The sequence below is a fragment of the Schistocerca gregaria genome, chromosome X, assembly GCF_023897955.1.
Source record: "Schistocerca gregaria isolate iqSchGreg1 chromosome X, iqSchGreg1.2, whole genome shotgun sequence".
Taxonomy (NCBI): Eukaryota; Metazoa; Arthropoda; class Insecta; order Orthoptera; family Acrididae; genus Schistocerca; species Schistocerca gregaria.
Window position 1 is genome coordinate 175,467,707 of NC_064931.1, and position 20,839 is coordinate 175,488,545.

The 20,839-nt window shown below is 39.2% G+C and overlaps 1 protein-coding gene across 4 annotated transcripts in view; it reads left to right on the forward strand.

The window, feature by feature from the left end:
* Window positions 1-19,769, forward strand: part of LOC126297385 (uncharacterized) — a 305,076-nt gene extending 285,307 nt beyond the window's left edge. For all 4 annotated transcript variants that reach the window (XM_049988116.1, XM_049988117.1, XM_049988118.1 and 1 more), the window contains 2 exons: window positions 2,381-2,527; window positions 16,318-19,769. In XM_049988116.1, the coding sequence (XP_049844073.1) occupies window positions 2,381-2,527; window positions 16,318-16,904 (734 nt within the window). In that variant the 3' untranslated portion in view covers window positions 16,905-19,769. The remainder of the gene's footprint in view (window positions 1-2,380; window positions 2,528-16,317) is intronic.
* The last annotated feature ends 1,070 nt before the right edge of the window (window positions 19,770-20,839 follow it).

Below are 20,839 nucleotides of genomic sequence, written 5' to 3' on the forward strand. Positions count from 1 at the left end.
CAGTCAAAATATTAATTATACTCTGCTTAAAATTAGTTTTGTGATTGATCTTTCAGCAAGCAGAGTGGTAGGGGCCAGCTGCCATCCAGTCATAGTTGTTTCTCGAGTGCTAAGTGCGTACTGTGTTGCTTGATTTGTAGATATGTGCAGCGCCTTGTGAAGTGTGACTGGCTGCCTCCGGCAACATTGCCAACCCGCCCTCCCCGCTGCCTCCCCCCCCCCCCCCCCCCCCAGCCACTGCAATTGTCAAAAGTTAGTTTTAATCAGAGTATGAGTTACAAAAATCACTAGAAACTTTTTAAATATCAACATTGCTTAGTTTTTGCAGTGCAGGTGCATGTATTGTCATCAACAAACTGGACATAGATTGTTGACATTGAGTGACATCCATCTAAAGACTGGTGGATGAACAAGTTTCAGAAACTGCACACTCATTGAAAAACAGCTAGGTTAAATTTTGCTATTCAGGATGTATTATAAGTATTGATTAAATTTGTTTTGTAAGAACTGCAGTAATCTAGAAATTCAGAAAAGTTGATCGAAGTACTTTGTGCATCCACATTGGGAATACCTTACTTCCGAGTACATACACTATATTGAAATACACTGTAAATTATGCAAATTTCTTACTTATTGACTAAATCAAATAATGAAGTATGTCAGCTGCAGCATAAAAATCAGATTAATAAAAGAACAATGGCAAAGATAAGAATTTAATAAACACTGGGGTAAAAGGGTGATTTATAATTTTTCTAATTATGAACTTTATTGTTAATTATTGCATAAACAAACTAATTTGACAGAATTTGGTGTATGTTATGTTGAAGCTGAACTGCTAGTCTTAATATCTTATCGTGTCACCATGCCCAGAAATTAGGTCACAATGTTTTCTTGTTACATAATAAGTTTTAATTAAATTGATTCCCAATAAAACTAAATGCATTATTACAAATGGAATAGTTCTAATTTGCTATGTCAGAAAACGATGGTAGCTTTGTGCAAATGCTCACTGTGTGCGCCTGTATTCCTCTAGTGTCAAGTTTGGAAACTTAATGCTCTTGTAGGGATCACACCTGCTTCCGTACACAAATGACTTTGCAGTCCCTTATCAGTTTTCATTTTAGAGCCTCTGGCTTATTTCTTTTTGAATGCCCTTGATACATTAAAAAGCTTTCTAAACAAAAATATTACGATTGTCTAGCTTAGTCTTGACTTACGTAGTTGTAGATCATATACCAACAAAATAGTCACGCGGAGTGGCCACACAGTTTGAGGCGCCATTTACACACACACACACACACACACACACACACACACACACACACACACACACACACCGGAGGTTCAAGTCCTCCCTCGTCACACTCTAGCTCTCTGTCCTTCCTGTTTGTCCTCTTGGAAGCTTGACAAGAAATTAAACTTGGATCCGGGGATTTTGCAGGCCATGCTCATACCTGCTGTGCTACCCAGACACTCCTTATGACCTGGCACAAATTTCAGTCTGTTAGTACCTCTCTACTGCTTTCCAAACGCATCAGAGACATTGAGCCAAGTTATCATACTACATTCTTTAATTTATTTTCTCAGATTATAGTTTAATATTTTTGTTATTGCCAGCTTATTTATCTTTGCACGATGAAAGTTTTAATCTGTGCTGTACTATGTGTAATTTTCATACATTCTATCATATTAAAACTATGTGCCGGTCAACAACTTAAACTTAGAATGCGGCCTTTGATGAGCAAAGTTCTTGCTGACTGAGGTCTCCATGCACAAGTTGTGACCAATCTATACAATTTCTTTATCTTATGTATGACTAAATATGTGGTGAGTAGCTGTATTATTTGTGAGTGACATTTTTGTTTTAGTTGGAATACAGAAAAAAATTACTCTGTGCCTTTTTATTGTAGCAGTAACTTTGGCAGCTCATTGTTTATTGACTTAAAATTGGTGGATCCTCCGCATTAATAGACTAATTTCTCTCACTGAGAGGGATAGTGTTTTAGTTATATCTTTGGCCATGTTAAACCCAAACTTCCTTTTTACTTCCCAGTGTCTCAGAGATTTGAGAATTAGAATTTAATTTGAAACTCTTGTACATTATTTATGTTTCCACATTTGTGTGTCTTTGTTGAAGCTTTATGAGTCCACAGAAAAGATAGATTACCATGTCTGTCATTTATCATTATTAATTTCCTATGATATATATATATATATATATATATATATATATATATATATATATATATATATATATATATATGAAAAATAATACCATATTATGTAATTAGTGAAGATTTCTTTAAGCTGTGAATGCAACAACATTTTTCAGTGGGTTGTAGGTATACAACAGGTAATTTTTACTGTGTCATTCTTGCAGGAATATCTGATGATGTAAACTACATGAGATGGAATTGTGCTCCCACTTTAGTGGAGAGAGAGCGAGAAAATTTAACAGCTCGTTTGCGCCGTGAATTTGGCCTTTTTCGTAGTGAAGAAGAGGAGCAGGAAAGAGCTAGAAGACAAGGTACATTTCTGTTTATTGTTTTGAAGGATACTGTATTTGTGATTTATTTTTTCCTAAAGATGATTGTAACAATGTGTGCCATTCATGTAAGGTAGGTATGGTGGAGGATGTAAGGAAAGGCGTGGGGAGAAGATTTTGTTCTTTTGCATGGCCTTGTGATTCTTACAGTAATCTTAATTGCTTGAGTAATTTAGTGGTACTTCTTTAACCTCATCATTGCATAAAAACTTGCGGTTATTGAGTGGGAAATGTATGAATATGGCAGTTTCAGATGTAGATGAGTACTAAAGGAAAAATAAAGCTCAAATTTGAGAGGTGTGCTGAACCACTTTCTAAAAGAAAATGAACTGCAGTGGAGGGCTGTTAAGATTTGGGTCAGAAGTAGTAGTGCTGTGAAACATACCACTACTTGAATTTCTAATCAGGTTCTTTAATATTCTCTCAGCTTCAGACTTGTGTAAAGTGCTGTATGTTCCCTGTAATCCTGCTATTTAAACAAGGCAATGCAATTGCAGCATTTGCTTGTATGTTTTAATTGACAAAGTTTCTGTGTGTGCAAATGAAGGGTCTCATTGTGTGTCATTGCAGTAAGATATTCTTGGGTTCAGAACGAAATTTTCACTCTGCAGCAGAGCAGGCACCGACTTGAAACTTACCGGCAAATAAAAAATGTGTGCCAGACTGAGACTCGGAACTTGGGACCTTTTCCTTTTGCGGACAAGTGCTCTACCAGCTGAGCTACCCAAGCACGACTCTTCTTGGGTTCCTTTCTGTATCAGTGTGTCCATTGCAGGTTGACTTGGCAAGAAGCCCAAGAAAATTTTATTGCATTGACATCCCGTGAAAACCTTTATTTGCATATCAGTCATCTGGAGGCTACCTGCTGCCGTGTATATCAAACAGAGTGAGGATTGACGCAGCAGGAAAACCAATGAGATATTATTGTATTGCAAATTTTCTGTAATGATGAGTTATTACTAACAGTTTTGGTAGAAATGGGTAGTCCTGTGCCTGTTTTACAAACACTTATTTCTTTGAGTTGAGAGCCTGGGATGTTCGGGATGTTCCATGTGTGTTCCATGTCAGCCTTCATTTGAAAATGACACATACTGCCTCCCCATCTCCTTGTACAAGGGCTATCCACATGGTTTTGGAATTAAAAATAAATAAAGTATTGGATTTTTTTTTTATTATATACAGATTAAAGCCACACTTAAATACTACTTTTCTACATAGTTGCCATTTAAATTAAGGCACTTATCGTAGCGATGGACGAGCTTGGGAATTCCTTCGTCGTAAAATTCGGCCGCCTGCGCCTTCAACCATGTGGTTTCCTCTTCTTTTGGGACAGAAAAGGGGTGATTTTTGTGGATTTCCTGGAAAGAGGCACTACAATAAACTATTGCCAAACTCTGCACAACCTCAGAAGATCAATACAAAACAAGCGCAGGGGAAAGTTGGGCTCAAAGATCTTGCTGATTCACGACAATGTCCGGGCCCACACGGCAAATGCCACTCGTGAAGTTCTCGAATCTTTTAAGTGGGAGTTGTTTCCTCATCCGCTGTACAATCCCGACCTGGCACCGAGTGACTTCCACTTATTCCCAGCAATGAAGAAGTGGTTGGCTATGCAGCGCATTGATGACGACGCACAGCTTCAAGAAGAGGTAACCACGTGGTTGAAGGCGCAGGCGGCCGAATTTGACAGTTCAATGTACAATAGAATGTAATGATTTTTGTGTGCTTGAATTTGATGGCAACAAAGTATCTGCATTGTCAGATTGTATGATGTACACAGCACGGAGAGCGTGAAAATTCAGGACACCATATCCCTTCGTTGCACTGATTTTGGAAATTTGAGTCTACATGTCTTTATGTATTTACCATTTTTTTTCCTGAAGAAATATTTGGGCAATTTTCAAGTTTTACTGACATGTAATTTAAGGAAGACATTTTGAGCCCAAACTCTTTATCGTTTCAGTGAGCTAGATGTGTAATGACCACACCAGAAAATTAACCAGCTGCACATGTGGTGATTTGGTGCGACTGCAACCACACTTTATTAGTAGAAACTTGAATACATTATGAATTTCCTCAGAAATGGGTTTTAATTTATTTCGTAATGATTCCTTAGATGCAAACTTTTTCTTGAAGTGTGACTCATAAAAGTAGGTGTCAGTAAGATTGTTTGCAAGGAACTTTCACTGGGACCAATAGAAGTATTTATTAAAGGTGGCCAGCTCTTTAACAGAAAACTTGGTGTATATAGTGTGATTACCCTGCCTCTTCTGCAGCTTTAATGAGAGATGTGTAGGGTGCAAATTTCCCCCTTACGCACATAAATCAGCTAAAAGAAAGCAATAGGATGGCAAGCTGATATTTAATTCATCCATTGGAGATTCCAGATTACTGACTGTATAAATTTAGCTGTGCATGAAAAACTTCTGCGACAGTACTACTAAGGCCTTTGTCATTGTTTTCTGTTCTTATTTCTGTCTCAGTATCTCAGACTCCAAGAACACACAAAGTAACATTCAGAAGCAGACCGTTTATCAGGAAATAGTCTCTCTTCATTTTTTTCTGAAGGAGATAATATTGTGTCTGTTTTAATTATTTTAGTTCAGTTTTTAATTTCCAGTACCATATTAGGGGTGCTTTTCAAAACCAAAAATGCACTGGAGCTCATTTCTTCAAATATATGATCTCAAGTAAGAGCATTCAAACATCAAATTTTATTGGTACCTGAAAGGAAGTACAATGGAATCTCTTTAGCACATTTTTGAAGGGACCACAGATTTTGGACATCATTAGCAGGAAAACAAACTGTCTAAAAATACCTAATTTGGTAATTATTTGATTTTTTTGTCATTGGAAATGCGGTATTAAGGCTGCCATATTTGGGGTAATATGTGATCTCTTCAACACTACTTTTCTTACACGCTGTCTCATTATATTATACTTCAAAATGTGCCGTTTCAAGAAAACGTTCAGAACCACATTGAGAAACTCAATATTGTGTGTTAGTATACAAGAGGCAAAAACGTGTCAAATATGGTGACATTGGCTAAGTCCAATGTGTCAGATGTGTACACTTCTGCCAACCGCCAATTGGAATGCAGAAAGTTATGTTATGCAAGAACGTGTAGCCTCCAGCATCCAAAATATGATTGTGGCATGTTGTGTAGAAAAGCAAAAATATGCTAAAATTTTGTTTCTGTACCATTTCTCGGTATAAATGAACATCTTTCATTTAGCGCCTGTCCATTAGTGCATCACTGCTGTTAATAGAATAGGGGTTGCCATTTCAACAAACTGTTGGTGTATTGTACATCTTTATTTGCTATCATTGTTCAGCTGCAATTCGTTTGTTTTCTGCCCTGACATCCACATAGAAATTTACGATATTAGTTATTTACAATGTGCTTCTTATACTAAACAACAAAGCTCAGAAGCCCCACATTCACTCTATAATTCTTAGCCTGATGAAAGGCAGCCTTTTTGAAGCAGTTTGACATTGTTCTTGCTCATATGGAATCCCAAGCACTTCTTAAAAAATAGTGTAGGGCCAAGATCATTACCTTTCTTATTGTAGTATGAAGACAGGCCTGTATTTCCTGCACTAGAATCATCATTTATTTTTGTTTTATATGTTGTGTAAAGCCTTGGTTCAGTGACTGGAGGTAGCTTGTAGAGTTGGGATGCACTGCACACTGGTCAATAAACAGTATGATTTTCCTATTTATGACATCCAACCTTGCATCCCAGGCATGCAAGTATTATTCAAATATACATAATTGTTCTTACCCTTGCTTTTGCATTAGACATATATTTACATGGAAATGACTGCACATTTTTAGAGCATCATGGACTGTTTGCCTTTATAGTTATTAGTGATCCCTACTTTAGTGTTCCACTTTCATTACAACATAATGAGACAGTTAGCTTCTCTTTATGCCATGGCATTTCTCTCCTGTGAGCTCAAGATATTTGTCAGGCAGAAGGTGACAAAATAAGCCCGTTTCATCTGCATTAAAACAATCATTGGGTCTGTACCTTTGTATGATTAACAGAAGAGTATTTTTCCATGACTGAACAGTATCAGTGTTTATGCCTCGAGCCTCACCTCGAACACATTTATGCACTAAATTTTGTCGATTCTTAAACCTTTCAATTCAGCTGTTAAATGCTTTGAAGTTTGTGAGTCAAAACTTTTGTGCCAAATAGCTTGACCTAGCACAAACCACAATACTATCAGTTGTAATGTTCAAAACACAAGCTGGTGTTGTCCACTTCCTTATACTTGTTTTTGTTTGCCATTTCTGTGATGATCTTAACAAGATAAGAGAACAGTAGCAACTGATGTATACACTAGTAGATATTCCATTTATGTTTGGATGCCACAGAAGTTGGAAGTTGTCATAGTTACTGCCAATGTATACAAACTACTTCCACACATCATTTGTTCCGTAACAAATAATCCATATGATATGCAAAGTTGCTGGCACTGAAAAGCGCTGTCTTCCCACACATTTCTTCATCCCGTATCTGCAAACATCACACTCCCAGAATTCTCGGTGGCTACAGTTGCAGCAGTCAAATGGTATTGATACAACCAAATTTGAACATGCTAGGTTGGGAGAGAGACCGTATAAATGAGTTCCAGAATGAGATTTTCACTCTGCAGCGGAGTGTGCGCTGATATGAAACTTCCTGGCAGATTAAAACTGTGTGCCCGACTGAGACTCGAACTCGGGACCTTTGCCTTTTGCGGGCAACTGCTCTACCAACTGAGCTACCGAAGCACGACTCATGCCCGGTACTCACAGCTTTACTTCTGCCAGTACCTCGTCTCCTACCTTCCAAACTTTACAGAAGCTCTCCTGCGAACCTTGCAGAACTAGCACTCCTAAAAGAAAGGATATTGCGGAGACATGGCTTAGCCACAGCCTGGGGGATGTTTCCAGAATGAGATTTTCACTCTGCAGCGGAGTGTGCGCTGATATGAAATTTCCTGGCAGACACTGCCAGTGATCAGAGTGATAAGATGGAGGTTTGATGCTTGTTCCTCACAATTAGAAGTCCAGTGTCTTAGCCTCTGTGTCCCCTTGCTTGGCTTAGGTAATGTGCAGCATTATGACATTACTTCAGGCAGGTGACAGGATTGATTCCCTCACCCCATTGCAAATGAGATAGTTCCCCATTTCCACTGACATGACAGGATGTTGAGACTGCTTCCTTGTCTGCATATGCACTGTTGAAAGCAACTGGATGTAGAAATCATTATGTAGTAAATTTATTTTGGAAAGAAATTGAAAAGCCTTAAAAATTGGTGGTCTAAAAATGTGTCAAAGATTTTTAGTCCAAAAAGTATTTATGTTGTAGAGTTGCCACATGCTAATCTTTGATCTCATCTGATCTTTTTGATGTCCACAGGAAATGAAATTGTACATGACAAAGTTGTAGATATTGCCAGTCTTCTTACCTGCTGTAGCAACATAGTCATTATGGATCCTTGAGTGGCAACTTGTGACTTGTTATTTACAGACAAGATATCCTAATTTAGTGTGTGCAGTGTGAGGAAAGAGAATAACAGGAAGGCAGTTGGGGATAAACTGATGTCAGAATGCCAAGCTTCACAGATACTCAGTATGTACCAATGAACGATAATTCTCTTATGCGTGCACAGAAAAAAAGGCAACAAGAAAAGTATGATAGTGGTATTACATATGTCATTTTTTGCAGTGCAGGACTCAAGGTGCTTCACATCCTCAAAATTGCACATATTCTTAGGTAGAAGAAAAGAGGCTTGAGTCTAACAGTAACAAAGGTAAAATCCTTTTGGTTTTCAAGTCACCTTATTTTCAATAAAATTCTTGAGCCCCAGCAGTCCACACAAGGATGAGGTCCCTCTTATTCCCATTCTTAGTTTCATTAGTTCACCACCTTACAGACTAGCAAAACATGTGGGAGGATCATCAGCAGCCATAATGGCACATTTTGAACACCATGTTGTTAACTCACAGAAATTGATGAACTTCATTAAGAAGTATCTTTTTTATTTCTTGATGGTGACTAGTTTTGAAAAGCTATGTGTATTTTCAAACCATCTGTATCATAAGTGTGACAATACAGTGAAATCCTATGTACAAAAATGGTCCCTACGGTGATAATGTTCTCCAGTGTCTGTTCTATGCGATCTGTTAACTGTTGTCGAGTAGGCCATAGTGCTGCTTTTATCATCGATGCAAGCTCTTTTGCTTGTACTATCACACTTATGGTATGGGTGGCTTGAAAATGGACAGTGAGTCCAAAACTAGTCACTGTCAATAAATAAAAAAGATACTTACTTCTTAATGTAACTTATGATGAAGTTACAACAATTTATTTTAATCACAGGCATTTATTGAGGCGCTCATAAAAATGAAAATTGGCCAAAACACACAGTTGTTAGTCAGAATGTGTGGTTATTTACAAATGTGGCTGTAGAAGACAAACTGTTTCCACTTGGGATCATCAAGCTGATCTGCTATACCATGATGACAATACTACTTCTGTATACTTCGTGTACTGCAATGAATATTATGAATTGACTATAGTGTAGTGATCTGATTCCTGCTGTCACAAATCCTTCATGGATAATTTTCAGGAACAAGTTATACAACTCTACAATGTTTTGCGTGTCTTGCTTCATATGATAGTTGAAAATATTTTCTTGGTGTGGCCTCTGAGTGAAGGTACACTTCATCAGTTCATTGATCACATGAACAGTGTCCATCTCAACATTAAATTTACTGTTAAGCTGGATAGGAATGAAAAGCTATGTAAATTGAATGTTTTTGTTGAGCAGAAAACAGCAAACTTCTTTGATTGTTTAGCGTACAGGTAACTGGTCCACCCCAACTGTTACCTTAAAGTAAATAGTTTTCACAATCTTGTGCACAAGAAAGCAATTTTGAACACTTTAGTGAACACAGCAAAGATTATTTATGACAATGACCATCTGAACTGCAGCAATTAAAATTCATGTTCGGGGAATATGGTTACAGCAAGAGAGAAATAAAGAACACTTTCAAGTTCCACAGGCAAAACATTTGTCCTAAATTGACAGAAGAGGGGCAGAATTGGACACATGCTGCAGAGATATGGGGTGAGACTAGTGGTTCAGATCAGACTATAGCACTGCATGTGCTTGGCGAAACCCCATGTGCAGCACTCGTTGCCCATCACTTGCTGTGTGTACACACACACACACACACACACACACACACACACACACACACACACACACACAGACACAGAAGCACGTGGCTAACAGTAGCCTCTGGCGCCAACACCCAGCACTCGCTCACCATGTGCAGGGCATGCAGTGTGTGGTCCTGCCATGCAGCTAACAGACATAGTGTGGCAAGCAGTATGAAATGTGGCATCTTACACTTGTGTTCAACACTAGTAGAAGTGAGAATAGGTAGTAATGCGGCACCACATCTTCTTCGGATGAAGAAACTTCTCTGGCTTGAATCAACTTATGTCTAAAATATGTTGTTGGGCACATTGTTATTGGCATGTTAATGTGAACAAACATCGCACTTTGAACATGTGTAAAGAGTTGAAAGTCTACCTTGCTTGACTGTTACTTTGTTCCGAGAACACACCACCATTTAAAGAATTGTTGGTGAACTGTCAAAAGCAACAAAGAAACATTGACAACCAACACCAATGCTAGAAATGTAAAGAAAAAATCCTACTGATCACTATTGGGAACTATGGAATCTACCAAACTGTATTGGTAGATTATATGGAAATTACCTTAGACTGAAAGCCCCTACTACATCTGTATTTCCGTTTTATAATTACAAAGGTTGTCATTCTATTGTTTTGTTAGCTGTTAGAGATGCAAATGGGTCATTTTTATCCATTGGCATTGGGAGTATGGCTGAAACAGTGATGCGAGAGTATTAAGTCCATTTTGAAGTCACAGCACTTCCATTTTTCCAGTATTTAATTTAAAAACACAACATGTTTCGGGAAGACTTGATCCCACCATGGCGTGGCATGGCATGGTATAATAATTTTAAGAACTTGATAATGAGATCATGTCAACACCTACATCTACACTCCTGGAAATGGAAAAAAGAACACATTGACACCGGTGTGTCAGACCCACCATACTTGCTCCGGACACTGCGAGAGGGCTGTACAAGCAATGATCACACGCACGGCACAGCGGACACACCAGGAACCACGGTGTTGGCCGTCGAATGGCGCTAGCTGCGCAGCATTTGTGCAACGCCGCCGTCAGTGTCAGCCAGTTTGCCGTGGCATACGGAGCTCCATCGCAGTCTTTAACACTGGTAGCATGCCGTGACAGCGTGGACGTGAACCGTATGTGCAGTTGACGGACTATGAGCGAGGGCGTATAGTGGGCATGCGGGAGGCCGGGTGGACGTACCGCCGAATTGCTCAACACGTGGGGCGTGAGGTCTCCACAGTACATCGATGTTGTCGCCAGTGGTCGGCGGAAGGTGCACGTGCCCGTCGACCTGGGACCGGACCGCAGCGACGCACGGATGCACGCCAAGACCGTAGGATCCCCGTAGGGGACCGCACCGCCAACTCCCAGCAAATTAGGGACGCTGTTGCTCCTGGGGTATCGGCGAGGACCATTCGCAACCATCTCCATGAAGCTGGGCTACGGTCCCGCACACCGTTAGGCCGTCTTCCGCTCACGCCATAACATCGTGCAGCCCGCCTCCAGTGGTGTCGCGACAGGCGTGAATGGAGGGACGAATAGAGACGTGTCGTCTTCAGCGATGAGAGTCGCTTCTGCCTTGGTTCCAGTGATGGTCGTATGCGTGTTTGGCGCCGTGCAGGTGAGCGCCACAATCAGGACTGCATACGACCGAGGCACACAGGGCCAACACCCGGCATCATGATGTGGGGAGCGATCTCCTACACTGGCCGTACACCTCTGGTGATCGTCGAGGGGACACTGAATAGTGCACGGTACATCCAAACTGTCATCGAACCCATCGTTCTACCATTCCTAGACCGGCAAGGGAACTTGCTGTTCCAACAGGACAATGCACGTCCGCATGTATCCCGTGCCACCCAACGTGCTCTAGAAGGTGTAAGTCAACTACCCTGGCCAGCAAGATCTCCGGATCTGTCCCCCATTGAGCATGTTTGGGACTGGATGAAGCGTCGTCTCACGCGGTCTGCACGTCCAGCACGAACGCTGGTCCAACTGAGGCGCCAGGTGGAAATGGCATGGCAAGCCGTTCCACAGGACTACATCCAGCATCTCTACGATCGTCTCCATGGGAGAATAGCAGCCTGCATTGCTGCGAAAGGTGGATATACACTGTACTAGTGCCGACATTGTGCATGCTCTGTTGCCTGTTTCTATGTGCCTGTGGTTCTGTCAGTGTAATCATGTGATGTATCTGACCCCAGGAATGTGTCAGTAAAGTTTCCCCTTCCTGGGACAATGAGTTCACGGTGTTCTTATTTCAGTTTCCAGGAGTGTACAATCTGCAAGCCACCTAAGTTGCATGGCCTGTACCACTGCTAGTCATTTCCTTTCCTCTTCCGCTCACAAATAAAGTGAGGCAGAAACAACTGTCTATATGACTCTGTATGAGCCCTCATTTCTCATATTTTATCTCCGTGGTCCTGATGCGAAATGTGTGTTTAGTGGTAGTAGAATCATTCTGCCGCCAGCTTCAAATGCCAGTTCTCTAAATTTTCTAAATAGTGTTTCTCAAAAAAACTTTGCCTTCCTGTCAGGGATTCCCATTTGAGTTCCCAAAGCATCTCCATAACTCGTGTGTTGTTTGAACCTGCCGGTAATGAATCTAGCAGCCTGCTTCTGAATTGCTTCAACATCTTCCTCTAATCTGACTTGGTACAGATCCCAAACATTTGTGCAGTACTCAAGAATAGGGATGCACAGGTGTGGTCTCCTGTGCAGATAAACCATGCTTTCCCAAAATTCTCCCATTAAATCGGAAGTCGACTACTCAACTTTCATACCACAATCCTCATGTGCTCATTTCATTTCGTATTGCTTAGCAATGTTACACACAGATATTTAAACAATGTGACTGTATTGAGCAAGATACTATTAAAGCTGTATCCGAACATTACAGGTTTATTTTTTCTACTAATCCAAATCAAATTACATTTTTCTACATTTAGAGCTAGCTCCCATTCATCACACCAACTAGAAAATTTATCAAAGTCATACTGTACAGTCACTTAACTTTGAAACCTTTCCATACACCACATCATCATCAGCAAACAACCACAGATTGCTGTCCACCCTGTCCACCAGATCGTTTATGTATACAGGGTGTTGGGAATTCCCATTACAAACTTCCAGGACTTGTGGAGGAAAGTGGGCACATTGTACTTTGAACAGGAACTCATGTACAGAAACATACTGGTTCTGTTCTGTAAAAGTTTCAGTTCAGATGTGTTATGCATACCCAACTGCTGAAAGAAAGAGAAAAATCTCAAAAATTGCGTGTCCTGGTATGGAAAAGGGCAGACAAGATGACATGTACTACGTCAGGCGTTCACCCAGTGTCACTTAAGTGTCTGCCTTTCTGCGAGACCTATTCAATGCCTGTGCATCTCTGATATAGTAAACATTGTTTGGTGCATGTTTTACAAATACACAGACAGCTTCTTGTGTATGGTGAAGCTCAAGTTAATGAAAGAGCTGCTAGTTGTCTGTATCATAAATGTTTTCCACAGTGTAGCGAGCCATTGCACAAACTTTTTGCCCAAGTTACACATTGACTCCAAGAAACAGGTACCTTCATCATGAGGAGGAAGGATTGTGATGCTCCACGGCAATGCCATATGCTCGAATTTGAAGAAGATGTATTGCATTGCGTTGAAGAGAACCCCTCAATTAGTACTTGAACCATTGTGCAAATATGGGAACCTATTTCATGTGCTCATACCTTCATTAACAGTCTGCAGTGGGACACTGTGCTGTATGCTTTCTGAAACATGTTGTGTTTCTTAAATTAAATACAGCACACATTTGTACAACTAGCATGTCATGTTGTAAGTACTGATAAAGTTCTTTTGGTAAAACATTGTTAAGAGATGAGGTCTCGCTTCCGGATCCTATGCCATTGCTGCAAGAACACAGCAGTTTTCCTCTCTCAATATACATACCGTGATGAGGGCAAATCCTTCTAGATATTTAAGTGATGAATGGTGTATATTTAATTATGGATTAACTAGGGGGAGGAATGTTGAATGTTCTTTTGGTATTTTATTGCCAAAGTTCCAGGTGTTGGCTCTTATGAAACCACATGACATATTTCTGTTTAGTTCTACATATTCTTTGTTTTCCGTAAATTCCTTAAATTAATTTCAGTTGCTGCACCTACCTCTGATATTTCGTTTGCAGTCATTTTTCAATCTTCATGTTCTGCATCCCGATGCTCTGTTAAGCACAGCACTGCTGCGATTATAAATACTTGGATAATCCTCCACAAGACCAACAGTATGAATATTGAACTCTGGATCATTTCTTGTTCTCCTGAGTACAGAGATAGTTGCACAACAAAACAAGAAAGTTTCATAAATTGTCATTATTTTCCACAGACGTGTAATGTGGCAAAGTATAATGCACCATATTTATCTGGCAGTGACTTGGAATGCCAGATGAAGTAGTTACATCACATCAGCACAGTTGGTGCTGCCCTGTTAGACTGTGTGGGGTCCACCTGAAGTTTTAAGCTGGGTGAAAGCCATGTGCCACACTTCTTTAGCTGCTGTCTAAACAGCATCATGTACAGGGCATGCTGCCACAGTTGTTTCACATTTCTGCAGCTGCTGTCGTGAGCAGCACAATGGAGTAGCTCCATTTATTTCATTCCTCCACAGTCTCTCAGGACTGTTCCAGTGAAATGAAATGTGAACCAATGATTGAATAAGTTTGAATTAAATGTTGTTTGAAAAGAAAGAGAGTACATTGGATTTTTCTGTAGATAATTTAAAAGGTCCATGTTATTTGCATAACTTTATGCTTCAGAGAGATGGTTGTGAAACTGAAGATAAAGTAGCAACAACTGGACTCGAACAAGTGCAAGCAGTTGGACAGAAACTGTCAAGAAATTTCAACGAGCAATGTGAAGAACGTAATGGTAGATTAGATTTCGGCTGTGCCCGCAAAGTGGCAGTTTTTAAAATATGGTTTGTGTAGCGGATTACAAAGGGGAAAAATATTTTAATAAATGAAGGCATCAGACAAGCATGTACTTTATTGCCTACTCTTTTTAATATTTAGGTACACAGTTGAGTTCCTGCATCAATGTTGTACTGCTGTTCACTCATCTTGTGACTAAATTGAACAAATGAACTAATATGACCTGTAACAGTGATAATGCTGACAGCACTGACCGGAAAGGGGAAGGAAACATAAGATGTAGTGGTGAGCATTGTGCATCAGGCATATGCAAGCATGTGCAAGCGAATGCAAGTGCGTGGCTGGTAGATAAGTCCGTGACTTCTTTGTGGCTGCCATCAAACACTTCCATGGCTGTGTTATCAGGCGAGATAACATCGGTCATATTCAGCACCTTCCGCCAACATTTGCAAAGTATATTAACTCTCCCTCTCTCTCTCTCTCTCTCTCTCTCTCTCTCTCTCTCTCTCTCTCTCTCTCTCTCTCTCTCTGTCTCTCGCACCCTGCAGATGCATGCGGGCCACACAGATAGGCCATGTGCTTGCAGGGCTCTAGTCTAGACCACCTCTTAAGGTCTGAGACATATCACACCCCATAAAGACAGTATAAGTCTTTCAGTGCCCAGTGCTTATGGTGTCCTTTGTAAATGAAACAGTATCTACATAGGCCAAACAATTCACACTGTCAGCATTGTGCCGAGCACATATGACACATCAAGCAAAGTGAGCTTGAGAAGTTGACTCTTTCTGCACCCTGTATAGAGAAGGAATGCAAAACACAATTTAAACAAATGAGATCCTAGTTCGTGCTGCGTGATCATATTGGAATTCCGTTATAAAGGAGCTGGTAAGAGTAGAATAAACTGCAATAATTTTAACCTAGATCAGGTGTATACACTTAGTGACACATGGGGGTAGACTTTGGACACTGAGCAGAAACAAAGACAGTTGCTTGTGTTTACAGAAAGGCAGGAGCATTTTGAACATGATCCCAGTCCTCCTCATCAGCAGACATCACTCAATCCTATGGTGGGCTAGAGTTACCAGAATCTGTGTAAAATGTCTTCCCACTGGCATTTGTAATTTCAGCCTTCTGGAAAGTTCCAGACACTGATGCCATGCCTGTATAAGTGGAACATTGTGCCAACCATGACTGTCAGTAGTTTCTGCTCCGGAAGATGGCAGAGAGAGCTGTCACAAACTAAAGGATTTTATTCGAAATGACAGAGCTTGAAAACTTAGATCTTATTCAGGTATGCCAAAGCAAAAGACTCTGAGGACATAGTAATAATATTAGTTGTAATGATGTATTCACAAAATAATACTGTTCATTCCAGTAGTACTATGGGAAAAAGATAACATTTTCCTCATTCAGTGACAAACTACTGCTATACACAGTAGATTGACCCTGACACTGTAAAAGAACTCTCTTCATTGCTCAGAAATTTTATTTCATGGTGAATGTTCATTTATTATGCAAAAGACAGCTGTTTGTGCCTTTTAATTTATAATTTAAGCCATTATTGAAACAATAAAATTTTGTGGTTTTTGCATGCATTTTAATAATTGTATTCTCTTTTCAGGTTTAATACAAGAGAGTAACAGTGATCTAAAAAGGAAACTGCTGTTACCTCATCCTCCACCTCAGATTATCTCTCATTCAGATTCAGTTATGCCACCAAATACGTTGTTATCACCACCTATGGTAAGCGTCTATTCAGCTGCCCATAAGATATGTCCTTACAGCTCTGACAGTGGAAACTATTCTTCTGGCTTATACACACCGACTTTACATGCACCAGTTGTTAGTGGGCCAGCATATAGTCCATTGTATTCAATGAAAGGACAAGTTTATCAGCCCTTTACTGCAGGCCTTCATCCCAAAAGCAGTGTCGCCACAAGTCCAGTGAAAGGTAAAATTGGTGTCTTACCAGCTGCTACATTCCTTGAGAGTTCAGAGTCAGCATCGGTAGCACACAGCATCTCTGAAAGCCAGTACCTGGTTCGAGGGACATATTCTGAACCAGTGATACCGCAAAGCTCTCCAAAAGAAACCACATCACACTATGTTGGGCATGTAGCAGTCACTCATACCACAAGCACAGCGAATCCACAGCCATTCTATTCGACTGCATCCGAATCATATTTGAAACCATCATCTCATCATTGAACTGTTGCTGTACAAATTGAATATAGTTGATCTCTATAAAGTTTTTAATATGTTATTCTGATAATGCAAAACATAAAGTGAAAGCTGTTAATGAGAAATGAACATTATATTGTAATGTGATAATTATATTTTATATATAAATATATATGGATTTGTGGAATATGAACTTTCTACTTTTTAAGATCTTAGCAAAAGAAGAATTATTCTCACCTTTCAAGACGTGTGAACTTTCTCATGTTTGCTTATAATGTAACTGTTTTTAATAAGAAAGTGAAATTCAACAATTGTGCACGCTAAGCATTACAGTTTCTGATTTCAGTGTTGCATAGCTTATTATTTCAGATTTAGCACAACTGTAATGAACAAAATGGTTAACATGAGGATCAGCTGAGCATTATTTGTTGACTCCCATTAGATGTCTGCATGTAGCACTTGACTGAACCACTGTTAGTTAACACTTTTTTTTAAGCATTTGTTGTGAAATAATTCAATAGCTGTGCCTCTGAGAATTTTATTTTCACTCTTATAGAGTACCTTTCTCAAGCTATCCACTGTTACCAAATGGTTTACAATTATAATTATTATCACCATCATTATTATTACTATAATAAGAATGCAGGCATGTTATTGTAAACTGACCAAAGTGATTTCTGTGATTTGCTTGTGGATATTATGCATGTAACAGCTAGTAGTAGCTTTTCCATTAGACATTTCCTTATCCCAGTTATCAACTTTACAGTAGATGTTTGTTTCTCATTTACTTTGTATGTTACTGAAGTGTTTTAAATGTTATGTTGTCAATGGTGTGGATGTCAGATTAGCACTGCTGAGAAAGAAACTTGTAACTGTACAAGGAAAGGATGTATTAGTTATATTTCTCTCTTTCCTTGAGGAACTTGTGAACTTTGTTTATCAAATAGATGTTAGGAAGAGAAAGGAAGATGATTTGCTTAAAGGCATTCATATTCAAATCTGTTGCTGCAAAATATTTCTAGTTGTTACTTGTGATTATGGCTGGAGCTTGAGTATTTATTTTATTGTTGCCTGGTCCAAGATGAAGTTAATGAAACTCTCTCTTCCTAATGAAAGTTTTATTTTATAAACTGTCTGAGAAATATATGTTCTCAGTGTTTCCTAGTACATTGTATATAAGATACATTTAGTTTTATGTTACTTCATGATTTTTTAAACATTAAGTAGAGCAACGGTACATTTCATATCATATGCTGTAAGTGTAAACTAGTCACTGTGTTGCTGTTGAATTACTTGGTGATATACATGTACATATATAAATGTTATGTCTGTTGTTTTCTTTTAATGAGGAGGACTTCACTTGCTGTTGCACAAAAAAATGTCTGCTGACAACACAACTGGGCACACAAAATTAACATTAAGGTTAATCACTGTTAGGTATATATATTTATGTGAAGTTCAGTTTACAGTTTTTTCAACTCCATACTGGAGCTACATAGTTAATGTTTATGCTTGAGTCACTGCATTATATTGTATCAGGAGCAAATATATCTTACAAGTTTATTTCTGTTAATGGTGTTTCATAAGAAAGCAAGTGTTAGAAATGGCATAGACAAACCACATGATGAAACTTCTTAAGAAATCAAAACTCTCTGCCAAACTGCGAATTGAACTAAGACACTGGTCTTAGTGTTACAATAAACTTTTAAAACCAGACCACAAAGAATAGATAGCTCAGTCTGTAAGAGCATTGAAAACAATGAACAGGTTCAAGGTTCAGATGTGCACACTGTTCTAATTTGCCAGGAAGTTTTAAAGCATGCACTTGATTCTAGAGTGAATTACCCGTAAGGGAAGTAAAACACACACACACAAACACAAACACAAACACACACACACACACACACACACACACACACACACACACACACAGAGAGAGAGAGAGAGAGAGAGAGAGAGAGAGAGAGAGAGAGAGAGATAGTAGGCAAGCATTTGAGAAATGTGTGTGGTATCTGATCAGGTGCAGAAGCATGGGGCACTGGCTGTTAGAGATAAGAGAATGAATTCAGGAATTACAAACAGCTAAAGAAACACCCCATGAGTGAGACTGGGATTGAAGGAATAATGAGAGTGAATGGTGAATGAATTAAGAGTACAAAGTGAGTGGAGGGGCTGCCCATGTGGTAAGAAATTCATAGAGATCAGAAATGGGTGAAAGGGCACACACTTAGCATTATTTAGTACTTGGGGGAAAAGAAGTATAATTCTTTTTGTTGTAGTTTTATCTTGTTGAAAGACTACTCTGCATATCATATAGGTCATAGCTAGTTTTTATTATGAGAGTGGGAGTGGTTTACAATGTAAATTGTGAAACATTTTTTTCTGGTTTTCCTCTTTCAGTATAGTACAAAAGCCAATTTGTGACATACTGTCGTCAAATCTTATTCTTAACAACATAAGATCGAGCAAGTTGGTGCAGTGGTTAGATCACTGGACTTGCATTTGGGAGGACAATGGTTCAATCACGTCTCCAGCCATCTCTAAATTGTTTCAGGCAAATGTTGGGATGGTTCCTTTGGAAGAGCACAGCTGGTTTCCTTCCCTATCCTTCGCTAATCCGAGCTTGTGCTCCGTCTCTAATGACCTCATTGTCGACGGGACGTTAAATGCTAATCACCACCACCTCCTCCTCCTCCTCCTCCTCCTCCTCCTCCTCAAACAACATAAGGTGAACCCTTCATCAAAAGAGAAAAACAAAATATTCCAACTCCCGTCCCAGATACCATAGAAGTCCGTTTACACACAGTCTCAGTGATTATGCCAAGAATTAAGAATGCTAGTCTTGTGAAAATATTGACAGGTAAACTGTTGAAACAGTATAACATGACCCATCATAAGAAATAACTAATGATGTTACTATAGTTCCCAGAATATATTTTGCAAATAGTAGTGGTGGTGTTATTTGAATGGTACATCTCAAACAAATATTCTTAACATTTAATTCTGTAATGGCTGCAGGTACAGGGGTCCTTATGTACATAACATATCAAAATTTTGAGACACTCATATTGACATATATCAGGTAGTGACTTGAAGCAACAAGAAGATTGAACTGCAGATAAGTGTTTCTGCCATAAGATGTGTGTCTGATTACACTGTTTTGCTGGAGTTCACTTTGACTAAGCAACAAACATCAAATATTTGCTCAGTTATTGACTGTGCATTGTCACAGTCTCCATATCTTGATCCTTGAGTGCTTTATGACTGCAAGTTTCATGGGAACATGTGGAATACTAACAGGTGTGAGCTCGTCAAAATATGACATGTGGTTGCATATTGTTTGGTGAATCTACATGAAAATCAGTTGAGCTGTCTAGAACTCAGAAATGTTGCTGGTAATCATTTCAAATGCCCAGTGATCAGAACATCACTAAGTATATGACACCATTTTGAAGCATAATTCTTTTAAAAAGGTTTAAAATTGTCTCACTTTTTATTCAGAATGAATATCAATAATTACTATAAAAGAGGAGAGCCCGTTTACTGGCTGCCAAAGTAATATATATATATATATCGAGCTTACAGAATTTATTAAAGGACATTCATCAGGCAAAAGAAAATGCTGTATAGATGCTGAAAGGAAGGAGAAGTCATACCAAGCTATAAATCTGGAGAAACTAGGCTAATGATACTTTTTATTCCCTTCACCGTGTCTACAGTTCACTCTTTCGTTTCCTGCTTCTCATCTTTCCCTTTTTGCTAGTGGATGAATTTTGAAATTTCTGAAAACTAAACATTTAATGATGTTTTTAAATTTATGTTTGTCTTAGACTAGCTCCAGTCTGCCATATGCCAATGGCTGGTAAATAGATATTCCAATTTTGTCATATTATTCCACACTTTTCTGTCAGCTTGTATGTCTAACAAAGATTTAACAAATTGCCCTTTTTTATAATTTTATA